General features: G+C 43.0%; 1 protein-coding gene across 1 annotated transcript in view; it reads left to right on the forward strand.

Moving 5' to 3' along the window:
* The window catches only part of LOC126088254 (retinal homeobox protein Rx2-like), a 263,361-nt gene that overhangs the window by 236,757 nt on the left and 9,612 nt on the right, over nt 1-16,992 (forward strand). Inside the window, exon 6 of the mRNA XM_049906384.1 lies at nt 16,197-16,287. Within this exon, the coding sequence (XP_049762341.1) occupies nt 16,197-16,287 (91 nt within the window). The remainder of the gene's footprint in view (nt 1-16,196; nt 16,288-16,992) is intronic.

A 16,992-nucleotide genomic window follows, 5' to 3' on the forward strand; every position in this document is an offset into this window, starting at 1 on the left:
CCGAACCACTCCGCCTCCCTCGTCACTACAGGATTTAGAAGAGGTTCTCATCGAAGAGTGACATAACATTCCACTGGAGACTATACAATCATTACATCCCAGTATTCCAAGAAGAATAGCAATTGTATGACGGACAAGTGGGGGTCCAACCCCATATTAATAAGCCATTCCCAAGTATACAGAATGAGATTTTCACTCTGCAGCGGAGTGTGCGCTGATATGAAACTTCCTGGCAGATTAAAACTGTGTGCCCGACCGAGACTCGAACTCGGGACCTTTGCCTTTCGCCTTTCGTGGTAGAGCACTTGCCGGCGAAAGGCAAAGGTCCCGAGTTCGAGTCTCGGTCGGGCACACAGTTTTAATCTGCCAGGAAGTTTCATTTCCAAGTATGTTCACATTATTTTTTAAATACGATTGTTCATTTTTTAATAAAGCCGCAGCAGAATACAATATGTATTGGGGCGGAGTTTTCTTTCTATTCTCTTTGTAGCTTCTCTAAAACGCGTATCATCGTATATTTTTGATTGTGGGAAATGAATTTTGATGACACCCAACATTTATTTATTTTTTGGTGGTATATCTCCACAGGCTGTAAGGTTCCTGTCAGATTTTCAAAAGTATTACCTATGAAAATAACTCCGGATACGCCCTTAAATAAGAAAAATACCCTCTTAAATATAATATATACTGTCATAAACCAATTTAGTTACACAATCTGCATAATTTTTTTAGAAATTACCTAGATACGGAACACTTTCCTTTTGCGCAACAATTTACAATGGGCATAGCAAAGTAAAATTGAATTTAAGGAGACGCGAGCAGTCGTATAAGATCTCACTCAGCATAATCATGTGTAAAGCAACGTGGCATATCACCTCGTACAATGCAGTGGGAATGTGGACCCAGTCTGTTAGAATAACTCGCAGATACAAGATGTCAAATAAGCACATTTTCTATAGAATAAAAAATATCGTGTCAGACAGCTGTGTCAACATCACACCTACTTTTCGTGCTGACAACCATTTGGAAAAAAGTAAAATAGAATATTCGTAGTGATTACTTCTATTGTTGATGTCAATTGCAGAAGGAATCCCTAAAGATTCTGCAAACTGCTGAAGGCAAACAGCACGTTTCATATCAGTTTGTCACGTTTCACATCAAGTTGTCTATTTGCAAATACTGAGTGCTGTTCAGCATTTTTTTCAGTCATCAGTCTTCTGACTGGTTTGATGCGGCCCGCCACGAATTCCTCCCCTGTGCTAACCTCTTCATCTCAGACTAGCACTTGCAACCTACCAACCAACATCCTCAATTATTTGCTGGATGTATTCCAATCTCTGTTTTCCTCTACAGTTTCTGCCCTCTACAGCTTCTCCTAACACAGTGGAAGTCGTTCCCGGATGTCTTACGAGATGTCTTGTCTTCCACATATTTCTTTCCTCTTCGATTCTGCGCAGAACCTCCTCATTCCTTATCAGTCAACCTAATTCTTAACATTCGTCTGTAACACCACATCTCAAATGCTTCGATTCTCTTCTGTTCCAGTTTTCCCACAGTCCATGTTTCATTAACATACAATGTTGTGCTCCAAACGTACAGTCTCAGAAATTTCTTTCTCCAATTAAGGCCTACGTTTTGTAGAAGTAGATTTCTCTTGGCCACGAATGCTCTTTTTGCCAGTGAAAGTCTGCTTTTGATGTCCTCCTTGCTCCGTCCGTCACTGGTTATTTTGCTGTCTAGGTAGTACAATTCAACTTCATCTGCTTCGTGACAATCAATATTCATGTTAAGTTTCTCGCTGTTCTCATTTCTGCTACTTCTCCTTACTTTCGTCTTTCATCAATTTACTCTCAATCCATATTCTGTACTCATTAGACTGTTCATTCCATTCAGCAGATCCTTAATTCTTCTTCACTTTTCCAGAACTTCGCATTTATTTCCGTAGTTGATTCTTCGATGTATAGGCTGAAAAGTAGTGGTGAAAAAACTACATCCTTGTCTTACACCCATTTTAATCCGATCACTTCGTTCTTAGACTTCCTCTCTTATTGTTCCCTCTGGGCTCATGTACATGTTGTATAACACCCGTCTCTCCCTATAGCTTACCCCTATTTTTCTCAGAATTTCGAACATCTTGCCCCATTTTATATTGTTGAAAGCTTTTTCCAGGTCGACAAATCCCATGAAAATGTCTTGATCTGTCTCCAGTCTTGCTTCCACTGTCAACCGTAACGTCAGAATTGCCTCTCTGGTGCCTTTACCTTTTCTAAAGCCAAACTGATCGTCATCTAGCACATACTCAAATTTCTTTTACTTTCTTCTGTATATTATTCTTGTAAGTAACTTGAGTACATGACCCGAAAGTCAGATGGTATGTCACCAGACTCCTACATTCTACATACCAAGAGAAATATTCGTTTTGTTGATACTTCCCCTAATGACTTTAGAAATTCTGACTGTTATCTATCCCTTCTGCCTTATTTGATCTTAAATTATGATTCTAATACTGGAGCCCCTATCTCTTATAAACTGACTGCTGTTTCATCTTCTACTACATCAAATTTTCCTCCTCATAGAGGCCTACAATGTACTCTTTCCACCTATCAGCTCTCTGCTCTGCATTTAACAGTGTTACTCCCATTGCACTCTTAATGTTATCACTCCTACTTTTATTTTCTGCGCACGTTGTTTTGACTTTCCTGTATGCTGATTCAGTCTTTCAGACTATTATTTCTTTTTCGATTTCTCCGCATATTTCGTACAAACGTTTTTTCTTAGCTTTCTTGCACTTCATGTTTACTTCATTCCTCAGCGACGTCGGCATTCCTGAATTTCCCTGTACTTTCTTATTTCATCGATCAACTCAAGTATTCCTTCTGTTACGAATGGTCTCTTCGCATTACCTTCCTTTTCCAACTTCTGTGACCCTCACTTTTACAGATGTCCATTCCTCTTCAACAGTATTGCCTACTGAGCTACTCCTTAGTGCCGTATCTTGAGCCATAGAGATCTTCAAACTTATCTCGTCATTCCCTAGTACTTCCGTATCCCACTTCTTTGCATATTGCCGGCCGTATGGCCGAGCGGTTCTAGGCGCTTCAGTCTGGAACCACGCGACCGCTACGGTCGCAGGTTCGAATCCTGCCTCGGGCATGGATGTGTGTGATGTCCTTAGGTTAGCTAGATTTAAGTAGTTCTAAGTTCTAGAGGACTGATGACCTCAGAATTTAAGTCCCATAGTACTTAGAGCCATTTGAACCATTTTTTTCTTTGCATATTTATTCTTCCGGACTAATATCTTAAAACTTCAGCCTACTCTTCATCACTACTACATTGTGACCTGAATCTATATCCGCTCCTGGATACGCCATACATTTGATTTCGGAATCTCTGCCTGACCATGATGTAATCTAACTAAAATATTTCTTTATCATTCGGCCTTTGCCAAGTACACCTTTTCTCTTGTGGTCCTTGAACAGAGTATTCGCTATTAATAGCCGAAATTTTTACAGAACTCAATTAATCTTTCTCCTTTCTCATTCCTTGTCCCCAGCCCATATTCTCCTGTAAGCTTTTCTTCTACTCCTTCCCCTACAACTGCATTCCAGTCCCCCATGATTATTAGATTTTCATCTCCCTTTACGTACTGTATTACCCTTTCAGTATCCTCATAATATACTTTATGTATTTCGTCATCTTCAGCTTCTGACGTCGGTATGTATATCTGAACTATCGTTGTGGGTCTTGGTTTGCTGTCGATAAGAACAAACCTATCACTGAACTGTTACGGTAAAACACTCTCTGCCCCACCTTTCTATTCATAACAAATCCTACTATCGTTGTACCATTTTATGCTCCTCTTGACAATACCCTACATTCACTTGACCAGAAATCCTTGTCTTCTTTCCATTTCTCTTCACTGATCCCTACTATATCTAGATTATGCCTTTGCATTTTCTTTTTCAGATTTTCTAGCTTCCCTACCATGTTCTAGCTTCTGACATTCCACGTCCCGACTCATTTGTAACACTATCCTCTCGTTGGTTATTCAGTCTCTTTCTCGGGGTCACCACCTCCTTGGCAGTCCTCTCAGAGAGAACCGATTGGGGGACTATTCCTAAATATTTTGCCAATGGGGAGAACATACTGACACTTTTTCAATTACAGGCCACATGTGCTGTGGATACACGTTGTGTGTCTTTAATGCAGTGGTTTCCGTTGCCTTCTGCATCCTCATGCCGTTGATCATTGCTGATTCTTCCGTCTTTAGGGGCAGTTTCCCACCTCAAGGACAAGAGTGCCCTGAACCTCTGTTCGCTCCCCCGCCCTCTTTGACAATTCGTCTAAATAAGCAAATGAGTGGCACGGAAAACTGATTTGAAAGAAGATTTGAATGTAAATCCATATAATTGACTCTCAGAAAGCAAATCCGTTACATTAGTACGTGCAATATAAGTGCTCAGAAAACATGTGGCACATAATTGCAATACGTAAGAAAATCAAGATATAACCCTTAAGTCATAAACTTCTGACTAGGTTCATTGATGGGGAGTGTGCTTTTCTTGCAGCATGTCACCTCACACCACCTCACCATACAGAAAAACAGTAGCACACTCCAAAACACGCCCCATTTCCAGCACGGCAGAACGCAGAACTCAAGTCCTAGCATTCTCAGCGTGGTCGAGTAAGAGTTCACTGGCCGGCACAGCCTCAGTTCAAAGAATGCTCCCTGAATATCGCACAAGCTGATCAGGAGATAAGTTGTTCTCGATCAGTAACTAGGTACAGAATTAATCTTTTCAGTGAATCTGCAGTAACCAATACACGAAAGTGACTGAATAGTAAGTATCGAATTCAGTACTGAAAGTTCCAACGTACCAGCCACTTTTCACGTTGATCGGAAATGTTCGATTCCAAAGAGGATGTGATTTGACCATTGCACTAATTCAGAAAGACACTGCAGTCTTCGAAGGTCAAAAACGTAGAATTCCTCCTGTGTAAATTATGATATGCTGAGTTAGCGATGTCGTGCAGTAGCGAAACTCTCGCCACCAGAAACGCAATTGACAGCGTAATAACGAGAAGTCTTCTCCTTTTGTCTCTCGGCTAAATATTAGGCATAACAATTCCTACCCCATCTCTAATCTTATTGTCTCTTCCCTTTCACCATTGATGAAGAAGAGAGCCGAGAAAAAAGGAGAAACAAAAACCGAGCGTCGAAGGCCCACAAAAGCGCCATTTCTTTATTTATGGCGCTTATTGCAGAAAATAATAGCTACTTACGGCAACAGTTGCATTTGCTGCGGTAAACGTAACGAGCATCTGTCAGGCACGTCTACGTGGGCAGAACGGAGTAGAAGGCTGGGGGGGGGGGGGGGGGGTTGCGGGATGGGGGAGCGTTGTAACGCCGTTGTGTGGACCTTGCTGGTGAGTATTTTTCATACGAGTCATTACGCAGCCAGATGACATCGAGTAAACAAAGTGAGCGAGGGACAATGGCGTCGCCACGGCAACAGTTGACGTCTCTGCCACACCCCGTTTCTCTCTTCTCCCCCCCCCCTCCCTTTCCTCCAACCCCACCCACCCATGCTTGCAGCCAAACGAGCCGAGGCAGTCGCTCACCCCCTGTCGCCTCTTTGTCGTTTTCATTTCTGCCATTTGAAGTCATTCCCCAGCCCCCATTACGACAATAGAGACACAATAATGTTATTCCAGAGGCTCGGCGACATCTTGACGTGACAATTGTGCGCCTGTGTTGCCCGTTCTCGATCGCTTTTCTCTCTCTCTCTCTCTCTCTCTTCCCGTTCTCCAGGCCGTAATTGGAAATATTTAGTAGATTGTATAACGGCCCGACTTTTTGCCGATGGGTAGGCAGAAAAAAAAGTGTTTTCGTTTTCTTTAGAAAGTGCTCCGTAACGAGACGCGAGCTAGTGTGCTTTCGTCATTATTGTGTTGGTCGCTCGAGGACGTTCAACGTGGAGCTAATTCGCCGTTCTTTTCATGCCATCACTCCCATTCCAGACAATTTCTTTTCGCGGACGGGGACGAGAATTGCATTCGTCCTTCGCCTGAATAGCGGCAATGCCGCTGACATCGCTTTTTTGCGGCAGCTGTTCTTTCTTTAACACCGCGATTGTGAGACCCGTTTATGTGGGACAGGCTTGGCTGCAGCTGATGGTAAAGCTGAGCAACAATGCTTCTTGAATGAAGGGTCGAACGCAATGTATCCAGTTTAGAAGCAGAGGCCAAACAACAATTTTACCTTCGGTCTCACTGTTTGTTAACGTTTACTTTATTGTTTCAGAGGCTAGGTCGTTGCTCTCTACCACTTCTGTATGACTGAAAGAAGGTTCCGTATGTAATGAAAATTTTTCAATAACATTATCCCGGCAACTTCTGTTGTTTCTACATTGTTCTGAACAGCTATCCTCTATTCCTGCACTAATCATGTTTTATTTCGCTCCTAATACATTTCTCGTTTCGTGTATGTTTGAACTCGAGTCTAACTATGGCTGTCGAAAAGGTTCCAACAATACAGCAAATATTCTCTCTACTTTCTGTTTTGCCTCGTCTAGGGACATCTTTATGTAGGTCGCTGTTACACGACGCACAGTACAAAAGGTCGAATTGCCAGTCAGTTTCTGGTACAATTTTGGTTCCGTAGGACTTTCAGGTCTTGGCGAATCTAAGCTGCTGTCGGAAAGAACCTGTAAAACTTTAATTACAAGTATCATATCGCATTACACTGAGTAGCCAGAAGTCACTGAAAGGCACTGGGTTAGGTGTTTGTCTGCCTAGACCCCTGGAAGAAACGGCCTCCTAACGTCCCACATTCAAATTGGAGGCTAGATAACTCACGGTCAACCGTCAATCACCCTTGTCGTTCTGCGGAGGCGACGAGATGTCCTCTCATCAAACACTTGTGGTTTTCCTATACGGCGTTTTATGCACGTGAAAACTTCTTCTCTCACGTATTAAGATCCTCCTCAGATATTGTCGACCTTGAGAAATCGAATTCTTATGGCACGTCGGATATGCTGTTACCCATTAAGGTGGTCTTTCAAATAAATTGCAACTGAATACGACGAATAGAGTCTGTCATCAGCGATAGCAAGATTCCCTTTTCTGCGTCACCATACGTGGAACATAGCTTTCTCGATTTGTACCGGAGTAGCAGGACCAATGAGGTGTCCAGTTGTCTTACCACGTTAAAGCAAAACGATGAATTTCTGCAATGTCCAACTACATTGCTTTTTCACATAGAAAAAAAAACCACTCCGTCTACAGGCCACAAGTGGCCCATCGGGATCATCCGACCACCGGGTCATCCTGAGAGGAGGATGCAGATAGCAGGGGCGTGGGGTCAGCACACTGCTCTCCCGGTCGTTACTACTTGACCGAAGTCGCTAGTGTTCGGTCGAGTAGCTCCTCAATTGGCATCACGAAGCTGAGTGCACCCCGATAAATGGCAACAGCGCATGGCAGCTTGGATGGTCACCCAGCCAAGTGCCGACCACGCCCGATACTGCTTAACTTCGGTGATCTCACGGGAACCGGTTCACATAGGTAGCAATTAAATCTTGAGTCCGTGGCTTTTTGCTGGAAGGAGCAACCAAGGAACAGGCAAAGGACCTCTTTTACTGAAATAATAAGGTCGTTAGTTTACAGGGATATCAGCTATTATGGTTCGAATGGCTCTGAGCACTATGGGAGTTAACTTCTGAGGTCATCAGTCCCCTAGAACTTAGAACTACTTAAACCTAACTAACCTAAGGACATCACATACATCCATGCCCGAGGCAGGATTCGAACGTGCGACTGTAGCGGTCTCGCGGTTCCAGACTGTAGCGCCTAGACTCGCTCGGCCACCCCGGCCGGCGTCAGCTATTATTATTAGACTTACAACTTCATAAAAAATACTGAATAATATTATTGCGTGGTAGTGTATATGTCTACAGGAATCACAGATTTAATAAAAATTCTTATTGGCCAAAATACAATTCTCACATTCAAACAGAGTAGCAAATATTTTTAACATTTCATACGCGAAATTACGCTTTTCTGAACTCAGTAATAATCTATATTGCTCGCAGATTCGTGATCTTACACGAGCATTGCAATCCATCTGACCTAACTGAACTCCCTAATAGTTACGGTCGACTACTTGGAGACTATCTGCAGCCATTCACATTCCCAAACAACAACGGAATTTTTATGGATGAAAGTGTGCCATGTCACCGGACAACAACTATCCACTGTCGATTTGAAGTACATTCTCTACAATTCGAGCTAACGATTGGGGCATCGGCCGGCCGAAGTGGCCGTGCGGTTAAAGGCGCTGCAGTCTGGAACCGCAAGACCGCTACGGTCGCAGGTTCGAATCCTGCCTCGGGCATGGATGTTTGTGATGTCCTTAGGTTAGTTAGGTTTAACTAGTTCTAAGTTCTAGGGGACTAATGACCTCAGCAGTTGAGTCCCATAGTGCTCAGAGCCATTTGAACCATTTGATTGGGGCATCGAGATCGCCCGACATGGGATACAATCGAGAAAACAATTCGTGCCCAAAATCCTGCACCGGCAACACTTTCTCAATTATAGACGGCTGTAGAGGCAGCATGCCTCAGTATATCTGCAGGGGACTTCCAACGACTTCTTGAGTCCTTGCCGTGTCGAGCTGCTGCACTAAGCCGGGTAAAAGGAGGTCCGACACGTTATCAAGAAGTACCGCATGACTTTCGTCACTTCACGCTATCCATGTGGCATGTTTTTCAGTGTTTCAGCATTTTGGAGGAACAGCCTTTTTCTCGTTACTTGCTGGTCTGTGGCAGTCAGTGTGTGAGATGGCGCCTTCCCCACGTGGACGGCACGTTCGGCAGGCGCGGCTGCGTTCCGGGCGGCCGCGCGCGCCACGTAATGAGCGTGTCTGCCCGCTAAGCGGATCACCGCTGCACCACGCTCGGCTGCGCCGCGCCTGGCTTGCAACACAGTGTAAGCCCGCGGCCCGCGTCTTTGTCCTTATTGTCGCCCTAATGAGCCGGTAGCCGCCTAATTCGATTACCTAAGTCGATTATTACCGCCACTACTCTATCGATAAGCGCGCCACAGTGCATTTGTACCTGCGTGGGTGCCTCGGTGTTCACGTTTGTGTGGCATCACGGCTCACCGGACACGACTTCGCAGACGGGAGTTTGTTCTTCATTCTCTTTCTAACCAATGGTATTATAGTTGCGCGGAACGACTTCCGTTGCTTCCGAAAACGAAGTCTCTAACAACGACTTTTGTATCATTTTTTTCTGATTTCACAACCCGCATTCGGCCACAAAATTCAATGTTGCCTGGAAAGGTTATTACTTTCGACTACGAGAGTTACCGGCGGCGGCTAATAGAATTTGCCTCTGGATGCCGGCTTGTAAGTAACGTTTAGGCATATAATATCGTGTTTTTGTATTAATTGTTGTGTTTATACACTGAAGTACCAAAGAAACTAGTACAGGCATGCGTATTCAAATACAGAGATATGTAAACAGGCAGGATACGGCGCTGCGATCGGCAACGCTTATGTAAGTTGTTAGATCGGCTACTGCTGCTACAATGGCAGGTTCTCAAGATTTAAGTTAGTTTGAATGTGGACATACAGTCGGCGCACGAGCGATGGGACGCTGCATCTCCGAGGAAGTGACGAAGTGGGTTTTTCCCGTACGACCATTTCACGAGTGTACCGATAATATCAGGAATTCGGTAAAACATCAAATGAAACTTCCTGGCAGATTAAAATTGTGTGCCCGACCGAGACTCGAACTCGGGACCTTTGCCTTTCGCGGGCAAGTGCTCTACCATCTGAGCTACCGAAGCACGACTCACGCCCGGTACTCACAGCCTTACTTCTGCCAGTAAAACATCAAATCTCCAACATCGCTGCGCCCGGAAAAAGAACGGAACCAACTACGACCGAAGAGAATCGTTCAGCGTGACAGAAGTGCAACTCTTCCGCAAATTGCTGCATATTTCAGTGCTGGGACATCAACAAGTGTCAACGTACGAACCAGTCAACGAAACATCATCGATATGGTTTAACATTTTTAAATGTTCGGATAGTAAGTTGCCGTCTCTTTATCTAAGAATAGATGATGAATGCAGCTAGCCGCTATCTCTGTGTAATGTCTTGTCTGTATAGACGTGTAGCTGTTGCCTTTAAGATCACTTCACCTTCACACATAAATCTATACAGTAAAGTAAGGCCCTCCCCGTTCTTGGCTGATCAGTGATAAGACAGGCGAAAAATTAAACTAATGGAGGATTATTAGTATTATCTCTATTTTCATTCGCTCTCTCTCTTTATCTATGTACAGTTTTTAATATAATATTTCATTACGTGAAATCAGCCAAATAGGATCTTTGGTGGAGTCCTTCGTCTTGGTAATCAGCGGCTGGCTTGCTGTAAGAGATCTTTACATTTATTATTACTGTTAAACACTGCAGTCAGTCAGGAGAATCAATCGTTTGGACAATTTGTTCCTTTTACGAAAGATTGCGAATTCCAGATGTGTACGAAGCCATTTTGGACGATTTAACACAGACTCAGTGATTGCAGGCTCTCTTCGACACAGCTGAAACTTCCCCACTAATTACAGGGCCAACGTGATCATCAAATGATTCAGAAAAAACTCATTCGTTCATTCACTCCAGAACAAAAAAGTCACAAACCTGATTTATGGAGGAAATTGTGTATTAAATCCATCTCCATTACATGTCCAGATCTCCGGTGATTCCACACCTTAATTATTTTCCGTTTACAGTCACTTTCTCTTCAAACAAACCGCTAGCGGCACAAATGTTAATTGGCTCGCTTTAGCGAGAAGAAAAGCAGAATATGTATCTCTCAGAAACACGTCAATCCCTCAACAGATACTCCAGAAGCTGTCCTAGTTACCACCCTAACAACCACGGAGAATGCATATATGCATCTCTGTTATTTCAAAGAATAAACGCACTAGAAAATACTTTGGCGTCGTCGAGCTGTCGCCGCATATATTACGAGAAAATCAGATCAGATAAATTTTCCAAAGTGAGTGAATGTGGATGGTTTGATTGAAAATGATTAATTGGTGCGTGGTAGAGGGTATTTTCTGTGGGGACATTACAATGGGCTTTCGGAGCCGAAGGCCCACTGGTATACCTTTGGCGACTACACGACAGAAAGCTTTACGTCTCGACTGGGCCCGTCCCCACCGACATTGGACTGTTGATGACTGGAAACATGTTGCCTAGTCGGGAGAGTCTCGTTTCAAATTGTATCAAGATTATGGATGTGAATGGGTATGGAGACAACTCCATGAATCCATGGGCTCTACATGTCAACTGGAGATCGTTCAAATTGGTGGAGGCTCTGTAATGATGTGGGGTATGTGCAGCTGGAGTGACATGGGACCGCTGATACGTCTAGAAACGACTCTAACAGATGACGAATCCTGTCTGATCACCTGCATCCATTCATGTCAATTGTGCATTCCGACGGACTTGGGTAATTGCAGCAGAACAATGCTACACCTCACACGTCCAGAATTGCTGCAGAGTAGCTCCAGGAACACTCTTCTGAGTTCAAACACTTTCGCTGGCCACCAAAATCCCCAGACATGAAGATTATTGGGCATATCTGGGATGCCTTGCAACATGGTGTTCAGAAGAGATCTCCACCCCTCGTACACTTACGAATTTATGGACAGCCCTGAAGGATTCATGGTGTCAGTTCCCTCCAGCACTACTTCGGACATTACTCGAGTCCACGCCACGTCGTGTTGTCACACTCTTGCGTGCTCACCAGGTCCCTACACGATTTTAGGCAGGTGTACCAGTTTCTTTGGCTCATGAGTGTGGGTTTCCTACGTTCCACATAAACTGATAGCGAACAAAACTGATAGCGAATAAAACTGCACTTTTTTGAGTAAATATACGACGTCTTTCTGCAAAAGGTCAGATGCTCTCGTGTGTACTAGCAATTTTCTGTTATTAAAGGAAAACGAAACTATTCAGTAAACAGCTGTACATTACGAGAGAATCGTAAATAAATTGTTTTGTAATATACCGGTTCGTAACTCCTAAGGTTCTTAGGAAACAAAGGAATGGCAAATTTGATGTCGCTTTTTAGGTATTGTCAATTTTTATGACATTGCACCCGCGTCCTTTTATAGAACTATGCTAAAAATCATTATAAACGTTAGTATTCCCACTCATCCGATATCGTATTGCTGTGAGTAACAAAAACGAGACGGAGTGTCGCGACTGTTATGTTAGACTGTGTGAATACGTTTCAAATGCGATATTTATGTTCCATTTTTATGTTTTCTTTTGAATAAAGTACTTTGTATGTTTTCTCAGTGCTTCTGTACGTTGGACCGTGATGGGTTTCTGTAGGATGGTTACCACCAGGACAGAGGTCACCAAACTCTTTTCACAGCAGGCCAGATGAGTAAATGACGAGCACAGGCTGCATCTTCGTTATGTACAATACTTGCATTTCAGAATGAAAATTGTGGGGACGAAAGACGAAGGGTGAATGGTATGCAACACTCCAAATGACAGGGACAACCAACATCTTTATTTACCAAAAAAGGTATCAAAGAAAGCCACGACAGCAAAAAAAGTTACCCGTACATCGGACCTAGTGCGCACATATCCGAATCCAGCAAACTAAGTAGCAAAAAAGTCAGTGAAATTAGTGACGTTTGGCTTTCAAGATATCATCAACGTATGGTTTCGTATCGCTGCACCAAATCTAGAGTATCGCTCTCAGATATCCATCAGTCAATCTCGTTCGGTGTGCTGTCTTCACATACGTCACTTTTGAGAATCTTTGCTCACAGACGTAAGTTGTTCCAGGAACTAAAATCATAGCAGATGCAAATTGCCTCAGTTTCGGAAATTTAACATCAGGTAAGCAGCGGTAAAATTCGACAAATTTTGGTTCTATTTCAACAAGTTATTTGCATGCAAATCGGCGAACTCCAACCGTAGTTCAGCTGGCACATCATCAAGGTTGCAATCAATGTGATTCAGGTACAGAATAATGTTACTTTTCTCTCCAAAAAAATGCTTCTTGTTTTGCGGAAAATCAACACTGACGTTTTCGGGTACTGTAGCAAAAAAACTCTTTTAAACCGTGTAAATAAGAATAGTTTTCTCCTTCTAGTTGTGCTTCAAACAAGAACAGCTTTCTTCTAAATCCTTTGATGATTTTGTAGAGATCATAGACGAGGTTATCCTTTCCCTGAATTTTCAAAATTCGGTGCTCTTTCATGTGGGATGTGATGTCACCCAAAGAAAACAATTTTGACAGCCAGGTAGAATCTGACAGTTGTGGACCAGCTCTGTCATTTTTTTCCGTGAGCAAAACAATTATTTCCTTTCGGACTATGCAGAAACGAAGCAGGGCTTTACTACAACTGATCCACCTCTTTGCTCTGTGACAAGGCAAGTCACACAATTTAGACCCAGTATCTTCAAGGAAAGTCAGGAGCTGACCGTGATTGAGTGCATGTCCCCGAATGTTCACAGCAGTAGCGGCTGGTTTCAATACACAAGAAATACGTTTCTTTCCGTCAGAGTACTTGCTGACGAATGATGCAGTGTACGAACAGAGCCCGGAAGTTTCAAATCTTCCACCTGAGTCCTGTTGTGTCCCACCAGAATCTTCCTCACGTCAGCCATATTGTTTCCATTATCAACTGTAACATCTCGAATTTGATACAGTTGAAGGATGTAATATTGCAAAATTTTTTGCACTTCTATGAAACTGTTTCCTTTTCAGCTGTTGCTGCATGCACGCTGCAAAGGGATACGAATAGTTCCGATGTCTGAGGGCCCAAATTGACACTACTAATGAACACGAGAACTAGAGGGATCGACAGTCTCACCCAACACCAGAGAATGCCACAAGAAGTTCCCAGCTTTCTCCCGTATCTGTAGCATTATGTTCTTTCCAGTATATTCTATTCTCCGCGCAACTGAACTTACCAAAAGGCTGATAATTCAAAACAAATTGACTTTCTTAGGACTCAAGTCTCTTTCTGCTTCTATCATACACTCTTTGATGAAGTTGCCATCGGCTAATGATTTTCCTCTTTCTGCCCATCACGTGCATTATTTTGTAACTCGTACTAGTGACCGATTCATTTACAGCAAACTTTCTCGTGACGAGATTTCTTTGGGTTTCTACATTAAGTTTCATCGGCTCATATTTTTCAGACCGTAACTTTGCAGGGCACATTGAGTATTTTGACAGATGTTTTGTTACGTATTGACGCCGAAGATTGTATTCCTTTCGCTGTATATTACGCAAGAAGTTTTCTGGTACTTTCTCCATAAAGAGGTGCTTTACTCTCGATTCTCTGTTGAAAATGCGACTCGGCATCCATCTCTCCATTGTTAGTAGCCGTAGTGAACAGCGCAGTAAACATGGTCGCAAAAAGAAAAATACTTGTAAATATAATTAAATTGTTGGGATGGAGCGAAATAACCAAACTGTACAACAAACAAGAAAATCTAGACACAATAATTTACAATTGAGCATAGTAAATTTAATGCAGATAACATACGGGTGATCTCTGCACGTGCCGTGATGTTCTAGTATTCTAAAAATAATATTTACCTGTAAATTACATCACGGCGTCTTGTATTCCACATGTTTTACCAGGCCCATTCAAGCACCGTCGGGCCGAATGAACTGACTTCGCGGGCTGGATACGACCCGCGGGTGTAGCCTGATGACACGTACAGTAGGAAGTGTGGACATAAGCCACGTATGCATCGAATATGTCTCAACTGAATAATGAGTCTGCTGTCTGGGTTAGGTGATTCCAGCTTAGTCACCACATGCAGATTCCAAACTCTTTAGAGATTTACATTTCGCTGTGACTGAAAATGCCAAAATTTTAGCATTTGTGAGAAATCATAGCGGGGTTTACAGTACCGACAAAGAAAAACATCATGCGGGACATGGAACACGGGACAACCTACAAACGACATCGCACGCCATAGGGGTTGTATCAGTACCACAAATGTCACATGTGTTGCCCGTTTGTATACAACGAATGACACAAAGCATTTAATGGTATGAATGCAGTTGATTGCTTTGCAGAAATTATTCATCACAATAGTTGCTAAGGCATAAGTTCTTACATGTCGCGGATATTGTAAATAGTAGCATTAACCTGGAGATTTTTTCGCCACAAACAATGCACTTTGTCTGAAAACGCCTAAAAAGTGTGACATAGAGTGTACTACATCGTGCTCAACACAGCTGGAAGTTTTCAAGCCAATCTTTACGTCCCCTCTCACAAGAAACCTACTTCTTATCGTGTAGTTCGTACATTAACTGACACCTCTTAACTACGACCGTCTTTTTAATAACTGCAGTACACCATATTGGTGTTAGTTGTCATTCGTGTCAGAGCTTGCCTCTGTCAGAGCTTATCTCCCACATTCCCATGAGCATGCAAGGAACACACACAGGATTCGGAAGGAAGATAGGAAATAAGAGGACAGACTATGAGGATTCAATGATTCATCGATTAGGAAGTGACTAAGGGCGAAACATTTTATTGTACTGGACGAGGGTGTGGGGCAGGAAATCGGAATGAGAGCTCCACACCTAGTCGTTGCGTAGAAATGCCGGTTAAGGCGACTGGATTTTACCAGCTTATGAGTTGTCCATGTTGGCACTCATATTAGCAAGGTACTCCACAAAACCTTTTTCCCTTTTCAGACAAATGTTTGTGGTGAATTCAGAGGTAAAGCTAACATTGCCAGGAATGTGATGGAAAGTGAAGGAAACCAAATCAGTTAACTTCACATTTTTAGTGGAAGATGGCAAAAAATTTGAATCGCTGAATGCTGTTTTTACAATTAAGATTTTGTCGAGAATAATATTTGGAAACAACACTAAAAATGTCGCATTGCGCTGATGAGTTGAACAATAGTTAATTTTTGAAATAAGGGATGTTCTCAAAAATAGCTGTTAAGCTAAAAAATTAGTTCGGAATACATACTGGCCTTTTTACAAACAATAATTTTCATTTGTAAATTTGAAACTAGTTTACTCGAATAAATAAAGTAGAAATATTTTTGTAGACAGGAAGTGTAGTACGATAGGTCTGAATTTTAGAGGTGAGCAGTAACTGAGACGAGTTGTTGTGTTGCAGGTGTGGTTTCAGAACCGAAGAGCAAAATGGCGCAAACGGGAGAAGGCGCTAGGCAGGGAAACTGCCGGCTTCCTACACGGCGATCAGCCAGGTAAGGGCGGACAGTACAGTAGTCCACACTATGAGCAGTAGCTAGCTGTCCTGATTACATGACCAGTACGAAATTCTACACGTTAAGAAAACCGGCGACGCAGTAGTTTCATGTGTATGGCTGTACTAAACAGTTCTTAGTTGCAAATCATTAAGTTTTCCAGATTTGTAGTGGCAAAGCCAATTCACGTTACATGGCCCCAAGTGTGTCTTGGTGGCCTTGTCTGGTGACGAAGTCCGTCGCCATTATCGAGTAGTGTTGAACCATAGTCGTAGTCACCGAAGTACATTGCTCGAAAAAAATTCAACATCTCAAGGAGTAGGTCATTTTATTGACAAGTGAGGTCACAGCTAGTCCATCATTCTAGGAGTATACGATAACATATTCAGACCAAATGAAACACGCCACAGTCAACAGCGCCCAAACATTGCCATCAATACACACAGTATACCTCCGCCTGGCGGCAACGCAGGCCCGTAATCTCGTATGGAATGGATCATAAAGGTGATGAATGGCAACCTGCGATATATTATCATAAGCACTTTGCACCTTTTGTTGTAAATCCTCTTCCGTCTTGAATGCCCTGGAGAACAAGCAAGTTCCCGCTTAATCATGTCCCATACGTGTTCCACTGGCGAGAGATCTGGTGATCTTGCTGGCCTGGGTAGTTGTTCTACACCACGAAGAGCACGTTGCGTCGCAGTG

This window comes from Schistocerca cancellata, chromosome 6 (genome assembly GCF_023864275.1).
Source record: "Schistocerca cancellata isolate TAMUIC-IGC-003103 chromosome 6, iqSchCanc2.1, whole genome shotgun sequence".
In the NCBI taxonomy this organism is placed as follows: domain Eukaryota; kingdom Metazoa; phylum Arthropoda; class Insecta; order Orthoptera; family Acrididae; genus Schistocerca; species Schistocerca cancellata.